Here is a 23,372-nt window from a genome sequence, read left to right as displayed (position 1 = left end):
TTTTCAGACAAGATAGAACTGCCAAAGGGGGCGGTGTTGCAATCTACTGCAAAGATAGCCTGCAGAGTTCTGTCCTACTATCCAGGTCTGTACCCAAACAATTTGAACTTCTACTTTTAAAAATCCACCTTTCTAAAAACAAGTCTCTCACCGTTGCCGCCTGCTATAGTCCACCCTCTGCCCCCAGCTGTGCTCTGGACACCATATGTGAACTGATTGCCCCCCATCTATCTTCAGAGCTCGTGCTGCTAGGCGACCTAAACTGGAACATGCTTAACACCCCAGCCATCCTACAATCTAAACTTGATGCCCTCAATCTCACACAAATTATCAATGAACCTACCAGGTACCCCCAAAGCCTTAAACACGGGCACCCTCATAGATATCATCCTAACCAACTTCCCCTCTAAATACACCTCTGCTGTCTTCAACCAAGATCTCAGCGATCACTGCCTCATTGCCTGCATCCGTAATGGGTCAGCGGTCAAACGACCTCCACTCATCACTGTAAAACGCTCCCTGAAACACTTCAGCGAGCAGGCCTTTCTAATCGACCTGGCCGGGGTGTCCTGGAAGGATATTGATCTCATCCCGTCAGTAGAGGATGCCTGGATATTTTTTAAAAATGCCTTCCTAACAATCTTAAATAAACATGCCCCATTCAAGAAAATTAGAACCAGGAACAGATATAGCCCTTGGTTCTCCCCAGACCTGACTGCCCTTAACCAACACAAAAACATCCTATGGCGTTCTGCATTAGCATCGAACAGCCCCCGTGATATGCAGCTGTTCAGGGTAGCCAGAAACCGTTATACACAGGCAGTTAGAAAAGCCAAGGCTAGCTTTTTCAAGCAGAAATTTGCTTCCTGCAACACTAACTCTAAAAAGTTCTGGGACACTGTAAAGTCCATGGAGAATAAGAACACCTCCTCCCAGCTGCCCACTGCACTGAAGATAGGAAACACTGTCACCACTGATAAATCCACCATAATTGAGAATTTCAATAAGCATTTTTCTACGGCTGGCCATGCTTTCCACCTGGCAACTCCTACCCCGGTCAACAGCACTGCACCCCCAACAGCAACTCGCCCAAGCCTTCCCCATTTCTCCTTCTCCCAAATCCATTCAGCTGAAGTTCTGAAAGAGCTGAAAAATCTGGACCCCTACAAATCAGCCGGGCTAGACAATCTGGACCCTTTCTTTCTAAAATTATCTGCCGAAATTGTTGCCACCCCTATTACTAGCCTGTTCAACCTCTCTTTCGTGTCATCTGAGATTCCCAAAGATTGGAAAGCAGCTGCGGTCATCCCCCTCTTCAAAGGGGGACACTCTTGACCCAAACTGTTACAGACCTATATCTATCCTACCATGCCTTTCTAAGGTCTTCGAAAGCCAAGTCAACAAACAGATTACCGACCATTTCGAATCTCACCATACCTTCTCTGCTATGAAATCTGGTTTCAGAGCTGGTCATGGGTGCACCTCAGCCACGCTCAAGGTCCTAAACGATATCTTAACCGCCATCGATAAGAAACATTACTGTGCAGCCGTATTCATTGATCTGGCCAAGGCTTTCGACTCTGTCAACCACCGCATCCTCATCGGCAGACTCGACAGCCTTGGTTTCTCAAATGATTGCCTCGCCTGGTTCACCAACTACTTCTCTGATAGAGTTCAGTGTGTCAAATCGGAGGGTCTGCTGTCCGGACCTCTGGCAGTCTCTATGGGGGTGCCACAGGGTTCAATTCTTGGACCGACTCTCTTCTCTGTATACATCAATGAGGTCGCTCTTGCTGCTGGTGAGTCTCTGATCCACCTCTACGCAGACGACACCATTCTGTATACTTCCGGCCCTTCTTTGGACACTGTGTTAACAACCCTCCAGGCAAGCTTCAATGCCATACAACTCTCCTTCCGTGGCCTCCAATTGCTCTTAAATACAAGTAAAACTAAATGCATGCTCTTCAACCGATCGCTACCTGCACCTACCCGCATGTCCAACATCACTACTCTGGACGGCTCTGACTTAGAATACGTGGACAACTACAAATACTTAGGTGTCTGGTTAGACTGTAAACTCTCCTTCCAGACCCATATCAAACATCTCCAATCCAAAGATTGGCTTCCTATTTCGCAACAAAGCATCCTTCACTCATGCTGCCAAACATACCCTTGTAAAATTGACCATCCTACCAATCCTCGACTTTGGCGATGTCATTTACAAAATAGCCTCCAATACCCTACTCAACAAATTGGATGCAGTCTATCACAGTGCAATCCGTTTTGTCACCAAAGCCCCATATACTACCCACCATTGTGACCTGTACGCTCTCGTTGGCTGGCCCTCGCTTCATACTCGTCGCCAAACCCACTGGCTCCATGTCATCTACAAGACCCTGCTAGGTAAAGTCCCCCCTTATCTCAGCTCGCTGGTCACCATAGCATCTCCCACCTGTAGCACACGCTCCAGCAGGTATATCTCTCTAGTCACCCCCAAAACCAATTCTTTCTTTGGCCGCCTCTCCTTCCAGTTCTCCGCTGCCAATGACTGGAACGAACTACAAAAATCTCTTAAATTGGAAACACTTATCTCCCTCACTAGCTTTAAGCACCAACTGTCAGAGCATCTTACAGATTACTGCACCTGTACATAGCCCACCTATAATTTAGCCCAAACAACTACCTCTTTCCCAACTGTATTTAATTTATTTATTTATTTTGCTCCTTTGCACCCCATTATTTTTATTTCTACTTTGCACATTCTTCCATTGCAAAACTACCATTCCAGTGTTTTACTTGCTATATTGTATTTACTTTGCCACCATTGCCTTTTTTGCCTTTACCTCCCTTCTCACCTAATTTGCTCACATTGTATATAGACTTGTTTTTTTTTTACTGTATTATTGACTGTATGTTTGTTTTACTCCATGTGTAACTCTGTGTCGTTGTATGTGTCGAACTGCTTTGCTTTATCTTGGCCAGGTCGCAATTGTAAATGAGAACTTGTTCTCAACTTGCTTACCTGGTTAAATAAAGGTAAAATAAATAAAAATAAAAATGTTGGAACATTGCTGCCATAACAGCCTCCACTCTTCTGGGAAGGCTTTCCACTAGATGTTGGAACATTGCTGCTATAACAGCCTCCACTCTTCTGGGAAGGCTTTCCACTAGATGTTGGAACATTGCTGCTATAACAGCCTCCACTCTTCTGGGAAGGCTGTCCACTAGATGTAGGAACATTGCTGCTATAACAGCCTCCACTCTTCTGGGAAGGCTGTCCACTAGATGTTGGAACATTGCTGCCATAACAGCCTCCACTCTTCTGGGAAGGCTTTCCACTAGATGTTGGAACATTGCTGCTATAACAGCCTCCACTCTTCTGGGAAGGCTTTCCACTAGATGTTGGAACATTGCTGCTATAACAGCCTCCACTCTTCTGGGAAGGCTTTCCACTAGATGTAGGAACATTGCTGCTATAACAGCCTCCACTCTTCTGGGAAGGCTTTCCACTAGATGTAGGAACATTGCTGCTATAACAGCCTCCACTCTTCTGGGAAGGCTTTCCACTAGATGTAGGAACATTGCTGCTATAACAGCCTCCACTCTTCTGGGAAGGCTTTCCACTAGATGTAGGAACATTGCTGCTATAACAGCCTCCACTCTTTTGGGAAGGCTTTCCACTAGATGTAGGAACATTGCTGATATAACAGCCTCCACTCTTCTGGGAAGGCTTTCCACTAGATGTAGGAACATTGCTGCTATAACAGCCTCCACTCTTTTGGGAAGGCTTTCCACTAGATGTAGGAACATTGCTGCTATAACAGCCTCCACTCTTTTGGGAAGGCTTTCCACTAGATGTAGGAACATTGCTGCTATAACAGCCTCCACTCTTCTGGGAAGGCTTTCTACTAGATGTAGGAACATTGCTGCCATAACATCCTCCACTCGTGTGTCTCTGTAGTAATACTAGTGTCTCTGTAGTAATACTTGTGTCTCTCTGTAGTAATACTCGTGTCTCTCTGTAGTAATACTTGTCTTGGTCTCTTCTCTCTAGTGTCTCTGTAGTAATACTAGTGTCTCTCTGTAGTAATACTTGTCTCCTCTCTGTAGTAATACTAGTGTGTCTCTGTAGTAATACTAGTGTGTCTCTGTAGTAATACTAGTGTCTCTCTGTAGTAATACTCTGTCTCCTCTCTCTAGTTTCTCTGCGGTGGATGAAGTTGCCTCCAGTGAGAACAGGTGGTCGGGAACACGCCAGGGATGTCCCCTACATGCGTTACGGTCACACAGCCGTACTGCTGGACGATACCATCTACATCTGGGGGGGTCGTAACGACACGGAGGGGGCCTGCAATGTCCTCTATGCCTTCCACGTCAGTAAGTACACCTGATGGTTTGTGTTGTATGTCGGCTTGATTTGGAAGTGGAGATAAAGCAGACCAAGCTCTAACACCTGCCTGGCTAGCTAATGTGGGTTAGATGTTTCCACTTGGTGTATCCACAGCTGCAGCCTCTAGAACAGTATCTCCTGGATAACATGCCTGTTTGGTCCCCAGACAACCACCGGTGGTTCACCCCTAAGATATCTGGGACGGTTCCGGGAGCGAGAGACGGCCACTCAGCTTGCATCCTGGGGAAGGCCATGTACATCTTTGGAGGGTATGAGCAGCTGGTAAGAATTCTTGACCTCTAACCCTGACCCGTGTGTCCTGGGGAAGCTCCTCTGTTTGTTTCGGTGTTACCATGACATTCCCCTGTTCTCTTCTGTCTTCCAGGCTGACTGCTTCTCTAATGACATTCACAAGCTGGACACTACCACCATGGCCTGGTCACTAGTCAACGCAAGGGTGAGTTACCCAACCCTAACCTCTGACCATTTCACTTCCTGGGGGTTGGCGTTACCAGTCCAGTTGAGACCATTTCACTTCCTGGGGGTTGGCGTTACCAGTCCAGTTGAGACCATTTCACTTCCTGGGGGTTGGCGTTACTAGTCCAGTTGAGATCATTTCACTTCCTGGGGGTTGGCGTTACCAGTCCAGTTTGAGACCATTTCACTTCCTGGGGGTTGGCGTTACTAGTCCAGTTGAGACCATTTCACTTCCTGGGGGTTGGCGTTACCAGTCCAGTTTGAGACCATTTCACTTCCTGGGGGTTGGCGTTACCAGTCCATTTTTATTGAGTGGACATAACAGAAAGGCCCTTAAACATCCTCTGGTAATCAGCCAAGAACTAAAAGGGAGATAATTTTACACTACATTATACTGTTACCCTGCCCATACCTTGCCTGCTGAAAACGATATCACTACAGGGTGAAAACTGTAAAGTTTTATGTAGTGATAGGGGAAAATTCGGGAGGGAACATATTGCTGTTATTTTGGACAATATTATACTGAACAAAATGATATATGCAACATGTACAGTATAGCTGCCGCTTTCAAGGAGCTTATAAGAAATCCCGCTATGCCCTCAAATAAAAACATCAAACAGACAAAGCATCAATACAGGATTAAGATTCAATCATACTACACCGGCTCCGACGCTCGTCGGATGTGACAGAGGTTGCAAACTATTACGGACTACAAAGGGAAGCACAGCCGCGAACTGCCCAGTGACACGAGCCTACCATACGAGCTAAATAACTTCTATTCTTGCTTCGAGGCAAATAACACTGAAGCATGCATGAGAGTACCTGCTGTTCTGGAAGACTGTGTGATCACGCTCTCCGTAGCCAATGTAAGTAAGACCTTTTAAACAGGTCAACATGCACAATGTCGCAGGGACAGACGGATTACCAGGTGTACCGCGAACATGCGCTAATATTCACTATTACTTCAATAGTCCCTCACACACCACTACCAGAGGTTCATCTTTGTGTTGTACATGTCATCAAACACTTTATGCGGGAATGTTTAACTTCTTGACGCTACCCGTTAGCGGGATAATTGTCATCAACAACCGCTAAATTGCAGAGCGCCACATTCAAATAATATTACAAAAAATATTTATATTCATGAAATCACAAGTGCAATATAGGAAAACACAGTTTAGCTTGATGTTAATCCACCTGTCGTGTCAGATTTTGAAAATATGCTTTACAGCGAAAGCGATCCAAGCGTTTGTAAGTTTATCGATCACTAGACAAAACATTATGAACACCTAGCATCAAAGTAGCTTGGTCACGAAAATCAGAAAAGCAATAAAAATGAATCGCCTACCTTTGATGATCTTCGGATGTTTTCACTCAGGAGATTCCCAGTTACACAATAAATGTTCCTTTTGTTCTATAAAGATTATTTTTATATCCAAAATACCTCAGTTCGTTTGGCGCGTTATGTTCAGAAATCCACAGGCTCGAGCGGTCACGACAACGCAGACGAAAATTCCAAATAATATCCATAATGTCCACAGAAACATGTCAAACGTTTTTATAATCAATCCTCAGGTTGTTTTTAAAATATATAATCGATAATATAATCAACCGCAACTGTCTTTTTCAGTAGGAGAGGGAGAGACGATTGCAGCCCAAGCTCTGTTGCGCAAACAAAACTCTACGAACACCTGACACAATGTTATCTTTCTTGCTCATTTTTGAAAATAAAATGCTGAAACTATGTCTAAAGACTGTTGACACCTTGAGGAAGCTGTAGGAAACGGAATCTGGTTGAAATCTCTTTAAATGGAGCGAAGGCAGGCTATGGAACATGGAGCTTTCAAAATAGAAGGCACTTCCTGGTTTGATTTTCCTCATGTTTTCGCCTGCATTATCAGTTCTGTTATACTCACAGACAATATTTTGACAGTTTTGGAAACTTTAGAGTGTTTTCTATCCTAATCTGCCAATTATATGCATATTCTAATTTCTGGGCCTGAGAAATGGGCAGTTTCAAATGGGTATGTTTTTTTTGTTCCCAAAACGAAGATCCTGCCCCCTACACTCAAGAAGTTAAGGAAAATAACCTTTAGGAAAAGCACCACCTCTCTGTGAAAGCTTCCCATGTCTGGAATACACTGCCATCAGACACACATAACTGCACCACCTATCACACTTTCACAAAATGCATGAAGACATGGCTAAAGGTCAATCAGATTTGTGAACATGGTCCCTAGCTGTGTGTTGACGCTTTCCATGTTGTCTGTTATCTGTAGCTTGTGAGGTGTGGAAACACTCTGTTGCTTTTATGGACTTTGTTTTGTTGCTTTTTGTTCTATGTTGCTCTGTCTGTATGCTACGTCTTGCTTGTCCTATGTTGCTCTGTCTGTATGCTATGTCTTGCTTGTCCTATGTTGCTCTGTCTGTATGCTATGTCTTGCTTGTCCTATGTTGCTCTGTCTGTATGCTATGTCTTGTCCTATGTTGCTCTGTCTGTATGCTACGTCTTGCTTGTCCTATGTTGTTCTGTCTGTATGCTATGTCTTGTCCTATGTTGTTCTGTCTGTATGCTATGTCTTGTCCTATGTTGCTCTGTCTGTATGCTACGTCTTGCTTGTCCTATGTTGCTCTGTCTGTATGCTATGTCTTGTCCTATGTTGTTCTGTCTGTATGCTATGTCTTGTCCTATGTTGCTCTGTCTTGTCCTATGTTGCTCTGTCTGTATGCTACGTCTTGCTTGTCCTATGTTGTTCTGTCTGTATGCTATGTCTTGTCCTATGTTGCTCTGTCTGTATGCTATGTCTTGTCCTATGTTGCTCTGTCTGTATGCTATGTCTTGTTCTATGTTGCTCTGTCTGTATGCTATGTCTTGTCCTATGTTGCTCTGTCTGTATGCTATGTTTTGTCCTATGTTGCTCTCTCTGTATGCTATGTCTTGCTTGTCCTATGTTGCTCTGTCTGTATGCTACGTCTTGCTTGTCCTATGTTGCTCTGTCTGTATGCTACGTCTTGCTTGTCCTATGTTGCTCTGTCTGTATGCTATGTCTTGCTTGTCCTATGTTGCTCTGTCTGTATGCTTGGTCTTGCTTGTCCTATGTTGCTCTGTCTGTATGCTACGTCTTGCTTGTCCTATGTTGCTCTGTCTGTATGCTACGTCTTGCTTGTTCTATGTAGCTCTGTCTGTATGCTATGTCTTGTTTTATGTTGCTCTGTCTGCAGTTGAAAATCTTGCTTGTCCTATGTTGCTCTGTCTGTATGTCTATGTCTTGTCCTATGTTGCTCATTCTGTATGCTATGTCTTGTTCTATGAACAGGTAGTTGTCTGTATGCTATGTCTTGTCCTAGTTGCTCTGTTTGTTGCTATGTCTTGCTTGTCCAGGTAGTTTGTTGTATTTTATGCTATGTCTTGTCCTATGTTGCTTTTAATCTGTATGAACTAGTCTTGCTTGTCCTATTTTAATGTGTCTGTATGAACTAGTTTGCTTGTCCTATTTTGCTCTGTCTGTATGCTATGTCTTGCTTGTCCTATGTTGCTCTGTCTGTATGCTAGTCTTGTTGTCCTATTTTGCTGTGTCTGTATGAACAGGTAGTTTGTCCTATTTTGCTCTGTCTGTATGCTACAGGTAGCTTGTTGTATTTTAATCTGTCTGTATGCTAGTTTGCTTGTCCTATTTTAATGTGTCTGTATGCAGGTAGTTTGTCCTATGTTGCTGTGTCTATGAACAGGTAGTTTGCTTGTTCTATGTTGCTCACTGCTCATTAATTTGTCTATATTTTAATTGTTTTTAATAACCTGCCCAGGGAGTTTGTTGTAATTATTCGGCTGGTTAAAACAGGTACTTTGTTGAAACATTTTAATGTGTCTATGTCCCTAGTTTGTTGTAAACTAAACTCACTCACAACCAAAGGTCATTCTGACATGTATTTTAATGTGTATATGAACAGGTAGTTTGTTGTATTTTAATGTGTATATGAACAGGTAGTTTGTTGTATTTTAATGTGTCTATGAACAGGTAGTTTGTTGTATTTTAATGTGTATATGAACAGGTAGTTTGTTGTATTTTAATGTGTCTATGAACAGGTAGTTTGTTGTATTTTAATGTGTATATGAACAGGTAGTTTGTTGTATTTTAATGTGTCTATGAACAGGTAGTTTGTTGTATTTTAATGTGTATATGAACAGGTAGTTTGTTGTATTTTAATGTGTATATGAACAGGTAGTTGCATTAGTTTGTTGTATTTGTATGTGTCTATGAGTGTCGGGTCTTTGACACCATTAAAGTGAAGACTGTTATTTTATCAAATCAATTCCCCAGTTATTATTACGTGATGAAACTAATCATGTAAATGTAATTAACTAGGAAGTCGGGGCACCAAGGAACATCTTCAGATTACCAAGTTATACCTTTTAATATCTGATCAATTAGTCTTCTGATTAATGAATTATTCTTTAATTCAGTTCCACAAATCGTTAGTCTCATTCCAAATGTCGTAAATTGTTGGTTATCTGCACGAACCCAGCCTTTACTATGAATCATCCATACACCAATTGTCTTAATCATTTATTTACTAACTAACTAAATAATCACAGAAATGCATAAACAAACACAGTAGATATGGTTACAAGGAAATGATAGGGAGGTTCCCTAGTGGGCTAAGCTGATATGACGGCTTGGTGGACAGAGGGAAGTGGGTGTGGACTGAAAACAGGCGGGAAGAACAGAGGGCTCACTACACACAGTTGATAATTATATTAATTGAGATGTTAATCCTTTGCACATGAACGCTCACTAATTCGAAATAATTGCAATCAACATATATTTACGCCCATTGTGTCGTCGTGATCTCCTTTGGAATCATCCGTTTTTCTGTTGGAAAGTTCATCCCAGCATCTTTCTCTCTTTCCTGAAGTCTTTTACGGTTAGAATGGGTACTTCAGAGTACCATTCAGGAATTTTCTCATAGAATAGATATTTCGGCGGTTGTCGGTCTTCGCATCCCAGGTTGACAATTTCTAGCTGCAGACTAGTAATTAGTATCTAAGATTTCTCTTATTATGTCGGGATCGATAGTCTCAGAGTTGAACCGTTTCCCGCCGTGTAGCCAATGCTCCACCTAACATCACCTTACATCATTTCACAAATCGTTTCATCTCTACTCATTCATTTTATACAATAATTAGATGCAAACCTCATAACGGAGGCACCTGTTTTAACAGAGTTAAATGGTAACAAACATGAAACAAAACTGACCGGGTCGTAAATGGCTTCTCCACTGACCGGTTTAATACATTGATATTGTTCAGATCTCAAGTTCCTTTGTTCTACTATGAAACTCTCTCTCTCTCTACCGAATGAAGGAGAGAGTCTCCTCCAGAAATTTACGACCTGAGATAACAGAACCTGAGTGTAGGAGGGAAAGAGGGGGAAGCCACTAGCTATACCCAAAGAGGGCCACGACAGTAGTTTAGTGTGTTTATTGCATTGTGGTGCAATACAGGACTCATCTGGAAAGATACCTTGGTCTCAGCATTGACTCCCTGTCAAAATTACTTATGTAAATGAGTTTTCTTTATTTCAATTTCAATAAATGTATAAAAAAAAGAAAAAAAAATGATTCTAAAAACATGTTTACTTTGTCATTATGGGGTATTGTGTGTAGATGGGTGAAACAGAAACTATTATTTAATCCATGATGAATTCAGGCTGTAACAACAAAATGTGGAATAAGTGAAATTAATACTTTCTGAAGGCACTGTATACCACAGGTAAATCACATTCTGCATGGGGCCTTGAACAGGATTATAGACTGAATGTTATGGCATTAGATATGTTGAAGGAGATTCTCTCCTCTATTCTAGTATAATCCTGCTTGTTGGAGGGACTTCTTCTCTGTCACCATCACCACTAACTCTCCTCCCCTCTCCGCCCTTCTCCTCTCCCCTGTCCGCCCCTCTTCCCTCTCTCCTCCCCTCTCCGCCCTTCTCCTCTCCCCTGTCCGCACCTCTTCCCTCTTCCCGCTCTTCTCTCTCCCCTCTCTGCCCTTCTCCTCTCCCCTCTCCACCCTTCTCTCTCTCCTCTCTGCCCCCTTCCCTCTCCCCCTCTCTCCTCTTCTCTCTCTCCTCTCATCTCCTCTATCCCTTCTCTCTTCCCCCTCTTCTCTCTCTCCTCTCTTCTCCTCTATCCCCCTTCCCCTCTCTCTCTTTGCCCCCTCCTTCTCTCTCTCCCCTCTCTTCTCCTCTATCCCCTCCACTCTCTCTCTTCCCCCTCTTCTCCTCTATCCCCCTCCCCTCTCTCTCTTCTCTCCTCTTCTCCTCTATCCCCCTCCCCTCTCTCTCTTCTCTCCTCTATCCCCCTCCCTCTCTCTCTTCTCTCCTCTTCTCCTCTATCCCCCTCCCCTCTCTCACTTCCCCTCTATCCCCCTCCCTCTCTCTTCCCCTCTATCCCCCCTCCCCTCTCTCTCGTCCCCTCTCCTCTCTCCTCTCCAGGGTACTCCAGCTCGTTGGAGGGACTTCCACTCTGCCACCATCATTGGCACTAAGATGTTTGTGTTTGGAGGCAGAGCAGATCGCTTCGGTCCGTTCCACTCTAGTAATGAGATCTACTGCAACAAGATAAAGGTGTTTGATACGGAGACCAACAGCTGGCTGAACACTGCTACTGCTCAGCTCCCACCAGAGGGACGACGTAGCCACTCAGCCTGTAAGAGACACAGACAGACACACAGACAGACAGACGTTGCATTTTTCAACCTTTTAACTGTTATTATAGCATTTTGGCAGAGTTGAACTCTAAAGCACTTTCAGTAATGAACAGTGGCAATTAAAAGGCTCTAAAGTCAATGCATTCATCATAAGTTCAACAGAGAAGACTTTAAAGTCAATGCATTTATTATTGATTGCAGTTCTCTCCTCCATGACCTTTCAGTCTCGCTGTCACATGGGGTGTGTTTATGTGTCTTTAGGGCCCCACTGTTCCTGTTGGGGTGTCTTTAGGGCCCCACTGTTCCTGTTGGGGTGTCTTTAGGGCCCCACTGTTCCTGTTGGGGTGTCTTTAGGGCCCCACTGTTCCTGTTGGGGTGTCTTTAGGGCCCCACTGTTCCTGTTGGGGTGTCTTTAGGGCCCCACTGTTCCTGTTGGGGTGTGTTTGTGTCTTTAGGGCCCCACTGTTCCTGTTGGGGTGTGTTTGTGTCTTTAGGGCCCCACTGTTCCTGTTGGGGTGTCTTTAGGGCCCCACTACTCCTGTTGGGGTGTCTTTAGGGCCCCACTGTTCCTGTTGGGGTGTCTTTAGGGCCCCACTGTTCCTGTTGGGGTGTCTTTAGGGCCCCACTGTTCCTGTTGGGGTGTCTTTAGGGCCCCACTGTTCCTGTTGGGGTGTCTTTAGGGCCCCACGGCTCCTGTTGGGGTGTCTTTAGGGCCCCACGGCTCCTGTTGGGGTGTCTTTAGGGCCCCACGGCTCCTGTTGGGGTGTCTTTAGGGCCCCACGGCTCCTGTTGGGGTGTCTTTAGACATTTACATTACATTTAAGTCATTTAGCAGACGCTCTTATCCAGAGCCACTTACAAATTGGTGCTTTCACCTTATGACATCCAGTGGAACAGCCACTTTACAATAGTGCATCTAGGTCTTTTAAGGGGGAGGGAGGGGGAGAAGGATTACTTTATCCTATCCTAGGTATTCCTTAAAGAGGTGGGGTTTCAGGTGTCTCCGGAAGGTGGTGATTGACTCCGCTGTCCTGGCGTCGTGAGGGAGTTTGTTCCACCATTGGGGGGCCAGAGCAGCGAACAGTTTTGACTGGGCTGAGCGGGAACTGTACTTCCTCAGTGGTAGGGAGGCGAGCAGGCCAGAGGTGGATGAACGCAGTGCCCTTGTTTGGGTGTAGGGCCTGATCAGAGCCTGGAGGTACTGAGGTGCCGTTCCCCTCACAGCTCCGTAGGCAAGCACCATGGTCTTGTAGCGGATGCGAGCTTCAACTGGAAGCCAGTGGAGAGAGCGGAGGAGCGGGGTGACGTGAGAGAACTTGGGAAGGTTGAACACCAGACGGGCTGCGGCGTTCTGGATGAGTTGTAGGGGTTTAATGGCACAGGCAGGGAGCCCAGCCAACAGCGAGTTGCAGTAATCCAGACGGGAGATGACAAGTGCCTGGATTAGGACCTGCGCCGCTTCCTGTGTGAGGCAGGGTCGTACTCTGCGGATGTTGTAGAGCATGAACCTACAGGAACGGGCCACCGCCTTGATGTTATTTGAGAACGACAGGGTGTTGTCCAGGATCACGCCAAGGTTCTTAGCGCTCTGGGACGAGGACACAATGGAGTTGTCAACCGTGATGGCGAGATCATGGAACGGGCAGTCCTTCCCGGGAGGAAGAGCAGCTCCGTCTTGCCGAGGTTCAGCTTGAGGTGATGATCCGTCATCCACACTGATATGTCTGCCAGACATGCAGAGATGCGATTCGCCACCTGGTCGTCAGAAGGGGAAAGGAGAAGATTAATTGTGTGTCGTCTGCATAGCAATGATAGGAGAGACCATGTGAGGTTATGACAGAGCCAAGTGACTTGGTGTATAGCGAGAATAGGAGAGGGCCTAGAACAGAGCCCTGGGGGACACCAGTGGTGAGAGCACGTGGTGAGGAGACGGATTCTCGCCATGCCACCTGGTAGGAGCGACCTGTCAGGTAGGACGCAATCCAAGCGTGGGCCGCGCCGGAGATGCCCAACTCGGAGAGGGTGGAGAGGAGGATCTGATGGTTCACAGTATCGAAGGCAGCCGATAGGTCTAGAAGGATGAGAGGAGAGAGAGTTAGCTTTAGCAGTGCGGAGCGCCTCCGTGATACAGAGAAGAGCAGTCTCAGTTGAATGACTAGTCTTGAAACCTGACTGATTTGGATCAAGAAGGTCATTCTGAGAGAGATAGCGGGAGAGCTGGCCAAGGACGGCACGTTCAAGAGTTTTGGAGAGAAAAGAAAGAAGGGATACTGGTCTGTAGTTGTTGACATCGGAGGGATCGAGTGTAGGTTTTTTCAGAAGGGGTGCAACTCTCGCTCTCTTGAAGACAGGAGGGACGTAGCCAGCGGTCAGGGATGAGTTGATGAGCGAGGTGAGGTAAGGGAGAAGGTCACCGGAGATGGTCTGGAGAAGAGAGGAGGGGATAGGGTCAAGCGGGCAGGTTGTTGTGCGGCCGGCCGTCACAAGACGCGAGATGTCATCTGGAGAGAGAGGGGAGAAAGAGGTCAGAGCACAGGGTAGGGCAGTGTGAGCAGAACCAGCGGTGTCGTTTGACTTAGCAAACGAGGATCGGATGTCGTCGACCTTCTTTTCAAAATGGTTGACGAAGTCATCTGCAGAGAGGGAGGAGGGGGGGGGAGGGGGAGGAGGATTCAAGAGGGAGGAGAAGGTGGCAAAGAGCTTCCTAGGGTTAGAGGCAGATGCTTGGAATTTAGAGTGGTAGGAAGTGGCTTTAGCAGCAGAGACAGAGGAGGAAAATGTAGAGAGGAGGGAGTGAAAGGATGCCAGGTCCGCAGGGAGGCGAGTTTTCCTCCATTTCCGCTCGGCTGCCCGGAGCCCTGTTCTGTTTAGGGCCCCACGGCTCCTGTTGGGGTGTCTTTAGGGCCCCACGGCTCCTGTTGGGGTGTCTTTAGGGCCCCACGGCTCCTGTTGGGGTGTCTTTAGGGCCCCACTGTTCCTGTTGGGGTGTCTTTAGGGCCCCACTGTTCCTGTTGGGGTGTCTTTAGGGCCCCACTGTTCCTGTTGGGGTGTCTTTAGGGCCCCACTACTCCTGTTGGGGTGTCTTTAGGGCCCCACTGTTCCTGTTGGGGTGTCTTTAGGATCTCACTGTTCCTGTTGGGGTGTCTTTAGGGCCCCACTGCTCCTGTTGGGGTGTCTTTAGGGCCCCACTGTTCCAGTTGGGGTGTCTTTAGGATCTCACTGTTCCTGTTGGGGTGTGCTTGTGTGTTTAGGGCCCCACTGCTCCTGTTGGGGTGTCTTGAGGGCCCCACTGTTCCTGTTGGGGTGTCTTTAGGGCCCCACTGCTCCTGTTGGGGTGTCTTTAGGGCCCCACTGTTCCAGTTGGGGTGTCTTTAGGATCTCACTGTTCCTGTTGGGGTGTGCTTGTGTGTTTAGGGCCCCACTGCTCCTGTTGGGGTGTCTTGAGGGCCCCACTGTTCCTGTTGGGGTGTCTTTAGGGCCCCACTGTTCCTGTTGGGGTGTCTTTAGGGCCCCACTGTTCCTGTTGGGGTGTCTTTAGGGCCCCACTGTTCCTGTTGGGGTGTCTTTAGGGCCCCACTGTTCCTGTTGGGGTGTCTTTAGGGCCCCACTGTTCCTGTTGGGGTGTCTTTAGGGCCCCACTGTTCCTGTTGGGGTGTCTTTAGGGCCCCACTGTTCCTGTTGGGGTGTCTTTAGGGCCCCACTGTTCCTGTTGGGGTGTCTTTAGGGCCCCACTGTTCCTGTTGGGGTGTCTTTAGGGCCCCACGGCTCCTGTTGGGGTGTCTTTAGGGCCCCACGGCTCCTGTTGGGGTGCCTTTAGGGCCCCACGGCTCCTGTTGGGGTGCCTTTAGGGCCCCACGGCTCCTGTTGGGGTGTCTTTAGGGCCCCACGGCTCCTGTTGGGGTGTCTTTAGGGCCCCACGGCTCCTGTTGGGGTGTCTTTAGGGCCCCACGGCTCCTGTTGGGGTGTCTTTAGGGCCCCACGGCTCCTGTTGGGGTGTCTTTAGGGCCCCACTGTTCCTGTTGGGGTGTCTTTAGGGCCCCACTGTTCCTGTTGGGGTGTCTTTAGGGCCCCACTACTCCTGTTGGGGTGTCTTTAGGGCCCCAATGTTCCTGTTGGGGTGTCTTGAGGGCCCCACTGTTCCTGTTGGGGTGTCTTGAGGGCCCCACTGTTCCTGTTGGGGTGTCTTTAGGGCCCCACTGTTCCAGTTGGGGTGTCTTTAGGGCCCCACTGTTCCTGTTGGGGTGTCTTTAGGGCCCCACTGTTCCTGTTGGGGTGTCTTTAGGGCCCCACTGCTCCTGTTGGGGTGTCTTTAGGGCCCCACTGCTCCTGTTGGGGTGTCTTTAGGGCCCCACTGCTCCTGTTGGGGTGTCTTTAGGGCCCCACTGTTCCAGTTGGGGTGTCTTTAGGGCCCCACTGTTCCTGTTGGGGTGTCTTTAGGGCCCCACTGTTCCTGTTGGGGTGTCTTTAGGGCCCCACTGTTCCAGTTGGGGTGTCTTTAGGGCCCCACTGTTCCAGTTGGGGTGTGTTTGTGTCTTTAGGGCCCCACTGTTCCTGTTGGGGTGTCTTTAGGGCCCCACTGTTCCTGTTGGGGTGTGTTTGTGTTTTTAGGGCCCCACGGCTCCTGTAGGGGTGTCTTTAGGGCCCCACTGTTCCTGTTGGGGTGCCTTTAGGGCCCCACGGCTCCTGTTGGGGTGTCTTTAGGGCCCCACGGCTCCTGTTGGGGTGTCTTTAGGGCCCCACGGCTCCTGTTGGGGTGTCTTTAGGGCCCCACTGTTCCTGTTGGGGTGTCTTTAGGGCCCCACTGTTCCTGTTGGGGTGTCTTTAGGGCCCCACTACTCCTGTTGGGGTGTCTTTAGGGCCCCAATGTTCCTGTTGGGGTGTCTTGAGGGCCCCACTGTTCCTGTTGGGGTGTCTTGAGGGCCCCACTGTTCCTGTTGGGGTGTCTTTAGGGCCCCACTGTTCCAGTTGGGGTGTCTTTAGGGCCCCACTGTTCCTGTTGGGGTGTCTTTAGGGCCCCACTGTTCCTGTTGGGGTGTCTTTAGGGCCCCACTGCTCCTGTGTCTTTAGGGCCCCACTGCTCCTGTTGGGGTGTCTTTAGGGCCCCACTGTTCCAGTTGGGGTGTCTTTAGGGCCCCACTGTTCCAGTTGGGGTGTCTTTAGGGCCCCACTGTTCCTGTTGGGGTGTCTTTAGGGCCCCACTGTTCCTGTTGGGGTGTCTTTAGGGCCCCACTGTTCCAGTTGGGGTGTCTTTAGGGCCCCACTGTTCCAGTTGGGGTGTCTTTAGGGCCCCACTGTTCCAGTTGGGGTGTCTTTAGGGCCCCACTGTTCCTGTTGGGGTGTCTTTAGGGCCCCACTGTTCCTGTTGGGGTGTCTTTAGGGCCCCACTGTTCCTGTTGGGGTGTGTTTGTGTTTTTAGGGCCCCACGGCTCCTGTAGGGGTGTCTTTAGGGCCCCACTGTTCCTGTTGGGGTGTCTTTAGGGCCCCACTATTCCTGTTGAGGTGTGTTTGTGTCTTTAGGGTGGCTGGCTGTGTGACCTTGATACTTGTCATATGAAGGAATATGTTTTTTAAACAGAAATACTTTCCCCCTATATGTTCATGTTATATTCATTTTCCTGTTTCCTTATCCTCCAGTTTCCTACAACGGGGAGCTGTATATATTTGGGGGCTATAACGCTCGTCTGGACCGACACTTCAATGACCTCTGGAAGTTCAACCCAGGTGATCAACCGTTCTAAGAACATACAATTCTCCATCCATTCTACGCTCTGAGGTTTGGTAGGATACGTACGAGCTAGTGTTGTGTTGGTAGGACAGGCAGGGAGCTAGTGTTGTGTTGGTAGGACAGGCAGGGAGCTAGTGTTGGGTTGGTAGGACAGGCAGGGAGCTAGTGTTGTGTTGGTAGGACAGGCAGGGAGCTAGTGTTGGGTTGGTAGGACAGTCGTGGGTTGGTAGGACAGGCAGGGAGCTAGTGTTGGGTTGGTAGGACAGGCAGGGAGCTAGTATTGGGTTGGTAGGATAGGCAGGGAGCTAGTGTTGGGTTGGTAGGACAGGCAGGGAGCTAGTGTTGGGTTGGTAGGACAGTCATGTGGGTTGGTAGGACAGGCAGGGAGCTAGTGTTGGGTTGGTAGGACAGGCAGGGAGCTAGTGTTGGGTTGGTAGGACAGGCAGGGAGCTAGTGTTGGGTTGGTAGGACAGGCAGGGAGCTAGTGTTGGGTTGATAGGACAGGCAGGGAGCTAGTGTTGGGTTGGTAGGACAGGCAGGGAGCTAGTGTTGGGTTGGTAGGACAGGCAGGGAGCTAGTGTTGGGTTGGTAGGACAGTCAGGGAGCTAATGTTTGGTTGGTAGGACAGGCAGGGAGCTAATGTTTGGTTGGTAGGACAGGCAGGGAGCTAGTGTTGGGTTGGTAGGACAGGCAGGGAGCTAGTGTTGGGTTGGTAGGACAGGCAGGGAGCTAGTGTTGGGTTGGTAGGACAGTCATGTGGGTTGGTAGGATAGGCAGGGAGCTAGTGTTGGGTTGGTAGGACAGGCAGGGAGCTAGTGTTGGGTTGGTAGGACAGTCAGGGAGCTAATGTTTGGTTGGTAGGACAGGCAGGGAGCTAATGTTTGGTTGGTAGGACAGGCAGGGAGCTAGTGTTGGGTTGGTAGGACAGGCAGGGAGCTAGTGTTGGGTTGGTAGGACAGGCAGGGAGCTAGTGTTGGGTTGGTAGGACAGGCAGGGAGCTAGTGTTGGGTTGGTAGGACAGGCAGGGAGCTAGTGTTGGGTTGGTAGGACAGGCAGGGAGCTAGTGTTGGGTTGGTAGGACAGTCATATGTGTTGGTAGGACAGGCAGGGAGCTAGTGTTGGGTTGGTAGGACAGGGAGCTAGTGTTGGGTTGGTAGGACAGACAGGGAGCTAGTGTTGGGTTGGTAGGACAGGCAGGGAGCTAGTTTTGGGTTGGTAGGACAGGCAGGGAGCTAGTGTTGGGTTGGTAGGACAGGCAGGGAGCTAGTTTTGGGTTGGTAGGACAGGCAGGGAGCTAGTTTTGGGTTGGTAGGACAGTCATGTGGGTTGGTAGGATAGGCAGGGAGCTAGTGTTGGGTTGGTAGGACAGGCAGGGAGCTAGTGTTGGGTTGGTAGGACAGTCAGGGAGCTAATGTTTGGTTGGTAGGACAGGCAGGGAGCTAATGTTTGGTTGGTAGGACAGGCAGGGAGCTAGTGTTGGGTTGGTAGGACAGGCAGGGAGCTAGTGTTGGGTTGGTAGGACAGGCAGGGAGCTAGTGTTGGGTTGGTAGGACAGGCAGGGAGCTAGTGTTGGGTTGGTAGGACAGGCAGGGAGCTAGTGTTGGGTTGGTAGGACAGGCAGGGAGCTAGTGTTGGGTTGGTAGGACAGTCATATGTGTTGGTAGGACAGGCAGGGAGCTAGTGTTGGGTTGGTAGGACAGGGAGCTAGTGTTGGGTTGGTAGGACAGACAGGGAGCTAGTGTTGGGTTGGTAGGACAGGCAGGGAGCTAGTTTTGGGTTGGTAGGACAGGCAGGGAGCTAGTGTTGGGTTGGTAGGACAGGCAGGGAGCTAGTTTTGGGTTGGTAGGACAGGCAGGGAGCTAGTTTTGGGTTGGTAGGACAGTCATGTGGGTTGGTAGGATAGGCAGGGAGCTAGTGTTGGGTTGGTAGGACAGGCAGGGAGCTAGTGTTGGGTTGGTAGGACAGTCAGGGAGCTAATGTTTGGTTGGTAGGACAGGCAGGGAGCTAATGTTTGGTTGGTAGGACAGGCAGGAGCTAGTGTTGGGTTGGTAGGACAGGCAGGGAGCTAGTGTTGGGTTGGTAGGACAGGCAGGAGCTAGTGTTGGGTTGGTAGGACAGGCAGGGAGCTAGTGTTGGGTTGGTAGGACAGGCAGGGAGCTAGTGTTGGGTTGGTAGGACAGGCAGGGAGCTAGTGTTGGGTTGGTAGGACAGTCATATGTGTTGGTAGGACAGGCAGGGAGCTAGTGTTGGGTTGGTAGGACAGGGAGCTAGTGTTGGGTTGGTAGGACAGACAGGGAGCTAGTGTTGGGTTGGTAGGACAGGCAGGGAGCTAGTGTTGGGTTGTAGGACAGGCATGGATCTAGTGTTGGGTTGGTAGGACAGGCAGGGAGCTAGTGTTGTGTTGGTAGGAATGGCAGGGAGCTAGTGTTGTGTTGGTAGGACAGGCAGGGAGCTAGTGTTGGGTTGGTAGGACAGGCAGGGAGCTAGTGTTGGGTTGGTAGGACAGTCATGTGGGTTGGTAGGACAGGCAGGGAGCTAGTGTTGGTTTGGTAGGACAGGCAGGGAGCTAGTGTTGGTTTGGTAGGAATGGCAGGGAGCTAGTGTTGGGTTGGTAGGACAGACAGGGAGCTAGTGTTGGGTTGGTAGGACAGGCAGGGACTGAACATCGCGGGGTAGGGTAGGGACTGACCGTTTCGGGTCTGTGCACTGCTTTTGACCAGGGCCTGTAGTGGTCTATAGGGGATATGGTGCCATTTGGGGCACTGTGTCACTGAGCCATCTATTCCCGCTGTTCTAAATCTGTCCGCTAGATGGCAGCACAACCTCTCTGTTCAGGCCTTGATCTATGGCGCTGAAAGGCTTGAACAGCTTGTTGCCATAGCAGGTCCATGGTGATGCCTTATAAGGGATGATTGAATACTGAGCAGCCACACAGTCACTGATCTATCTGCCACACAGAGTGGAGAGAGAGAGAAAAAGAGGTTATGCTGTTTCTGATGCACAAAGTTCTATATTAATAAACTAATGTTGTCCTCCTGGCTGTAACCTCTCTCTGTCCTATCGTCCTCTTTGTCTGTTCTAAATAAAGGGACCAGATGAATGAATTGAAGAGTTCAATAGAGACTAGATCAGGTTTATGTAACATTTACTACCTGAGGTTGTCTACTTCTAAATAGAGATACAACACAGCCACCTACCTATTACCCCATACCCATTACCTATTACCACCTACCTATTACCCCATACCCATTACCTATTACCACCTACCTATTACCTGTTACCCCATACCCATTACCTATTACCACCTACCTATTACCTGTTACCCCATACCCATTACCTATTACCATTTACCTATTACCCCATACCCATTACCTATTACCACCTACCTGTTACCCCATACCCATTACCTATTACCACCTACCTATTACCCCATACCCGTTACCTATTACCACCTACCTATTACCCCATACCCATTACCTATTACCACCTACCTATTACCCCATACCTATTACCCCATACCCATTACCTATTACCACCTACCTATTACCCCATACCCGTTACCTATTACCACCTACCTATTACCCCATACCCATTACCTATTACCACCTACCTATTACCCCATACCTATTACCCCATACCCATTACCTATTACCACCTACCTATTACCTGTTACCCCATACCCATTACCTATTACCACCTACCTATTACCTATTACCACCTACCCATTACCTACTACCCCATACCCATTACCTATTACCACCTACCTATTACCTATTACCCCATACCCATTACCTATTACCACCTACCTATTACCCCATACCTATTACCACCTACCTATTACCCCATACCCATTACCTATTACCACCTACCTATTACCTGTTACCCCATACCCATTACATATTACCACCTACCCATTACCTATTACCACCTACCTATTACCCCATACCCATTACCTATTACCACATTTACATTTTACATTTAAGTCATTTAGCAGACGCTCTTATCCAGAGCGACTTACAAACCACTTACCTATTACCCATGACCTATTACCTATTACCACCTACCTATTACCTATTACCACCTACCTATTACCCATTACCTATTACCCCATACCCATTACCTATTACCACCTACCTGTTACCCCATACCCATTACCTATTACCACCTACCTATTACCCATTACCTATTACCACCTACCTATTACCCCATACCCATTACCTATTACCCCATACCCATTACCTATTACCACCTACTTGTTACCCCATACCCATTACCTATTACCACCTACCTATTACCCATTACCTATTACCACCTACCTATTACCCATTACCTATTACCACCTACCTATTACCCATTACCTATACCCATTACCTATTACCCAATGTTACCTATTACCTACCTATTACCACATATTACCACCTACCAATACCTACCTATTACCTATTACCTATTACCACCTACCTATTACCTATTACCCCATACCACCTACCTATTACCACCTACCTATTACCCATTACCTATTACCCCATACCCATTACCTATTACCACCTACCTATTACCCATTACCTATTACCCCATACCATTACCTATTACCACCTACCCATTACCCCATACCCATTACCCCCAACCCATTACCCCATACCACCTACCCATTACCTATTACCACCTACCTATTACCCCATACCCATTACCTATTACCCCATACCCATTACCTTTTACCCCATACCCATTACCTATTACCCCATACCCATTACCTATTACCACCTACCCGTTACCTATTACCCCATACCTATTACCCATTACCTGTTACCCCATACCCATTACCTATTACCACCTACCTATTACCCCATACCCATTACCTATTACCACCTACCTATTACCCCATACCCATTACATATTACCACCTACCTATTACCCCATACCCATTACCTATTACCCCATACCCGTTACCTATTACCACCTACCTATTAACCATTACCTATTACCCCACTCCCATTACCTATTACCACCTACCTATTACCCCATACCTATTACCCATTACCTATTACCACCTACCTATTACCTTTTGCCACCTACCTATTACCCATTACCTATTACCACCTACCTATTACCCCATACCCATTACCTATTACCACTTACCTATTACCCCATACCCATAACCTATTACCCATACCCATTACCTATCACCACCTACCTATTACCTTTTACCACCTACCTATTACCCATTACCTAATACCCATTACCTATTACCACCTACCTATTACCCATTACCACCTACCTATTACCCATTACCTATTACCACCTACCTATTACCTATTACCCCATACCCCCTACCTATTACCTATTACCACCTACCTATTACCCATTACCTATTACCACCTACCTATTACCCCATACCCATTACCTATTACCACCTACCTATTACCCATTACCTATTACATATTACCCATTACCTATTACATATTACCACCTACCAATACCCATTACCTATTACCCCATACCACCTACCTATTACCTATTACCACTTACCTATTACCTATTACCACCTACCTATTACCCCATACCCATTACCTATTAACACCTACCTACCCTACCCATTATTACCCCACCTACCCATTACCTATTACCCCATACCCATTACCTATTAACACCTACCTATTACAACCTACCCATGACCTATTACCACCTACCTATTACCCATTACCTATTACCCCATACCCATTACCTATTACCACCTACCTATTACAACCTACCCATGACCTATTACAACCTACCCATGACCTATTACCACCTACCTATTACCCATTACCTATTACCCCATACCCATTACCTATTACCACCTACCTATTACCTATTACCACCTACCTATTACCCCATACCCATTACCTATTACCACCTACCTATTACCTATTACCACCTACCTATTACCCATTACCCCATACCCATTACCTATTACCACCTACCCATTACCTGTTATATTACCACCTACCTATTACCCCATACCCATTACCTATTACCCCACTCCCATTACCTATTACCACCTACCTATTACCCCATACCTATTACCCATTACCA

The 23,372-nt window shown here is 47.7% G+C and overlaps 1 protein-coding gene across 6 annotated transcripts in view; it reads left to right on the top strand.

Moving 5' to 3' along the window:
• LOC115106291 (kelch domain-containing protein 3) overlaps nucleotides 1-23,372 on the top strand; it is a 78,059-nt gene that overhangs the window by 16,461 nt on the left and 38,226 nt on the right. For all 6 annotated transcript variants that reach the window (XM_029628858.2, XM_029628862.2, XM_029628861.2 and 3 more), the window contains 5 exons: nucleotides 4,201-4,377; nucleotides 4,557-4,672; nucleotides 4,776-4,847; nucleotides 11,358-11,571; nucleotides 17,207-17,293. In XM_029628858.2, coding sequence (XP_029484718.1) covers nucleotides 4,201-4,377; nucleotides 4,557-4,672; nucleotides 4,776-4,847; nucleotides 11,358-11,571; nucleotides 17,207-17,293 — 666 coding nt within the window. The remainder of the gene's footprint in view (nucleotides 1-4,200; nucleotides 4,378-4,556; nucleotides 4,673-4,775; nucleotides 4,848-11,357; nucleotides 11,572-17,206; nucleotides 17,294-23,372) is intronic.

Source organism: Oncorhynchus nerka, linkage group LG23, assembly GCF_034236695.1.
Source record: "Oncorhynchus nerka isolate Pitt River linkage group LG23, Oner_Uvic_2.0, whole genome shotgun sequence".
Taxonomy (NCBI): Eukaryota; Metazoa; Chordata; class Actinopteri; order Salmoniformes; family Salmonidae; genus Oncorhynchus; species Oncorhynchus nerka.
The sequence above is the reverse complement of the archived record's forward strand: the minus strand, read 5'-3'. Positions and strand labels throughout refer to the sequence as shown.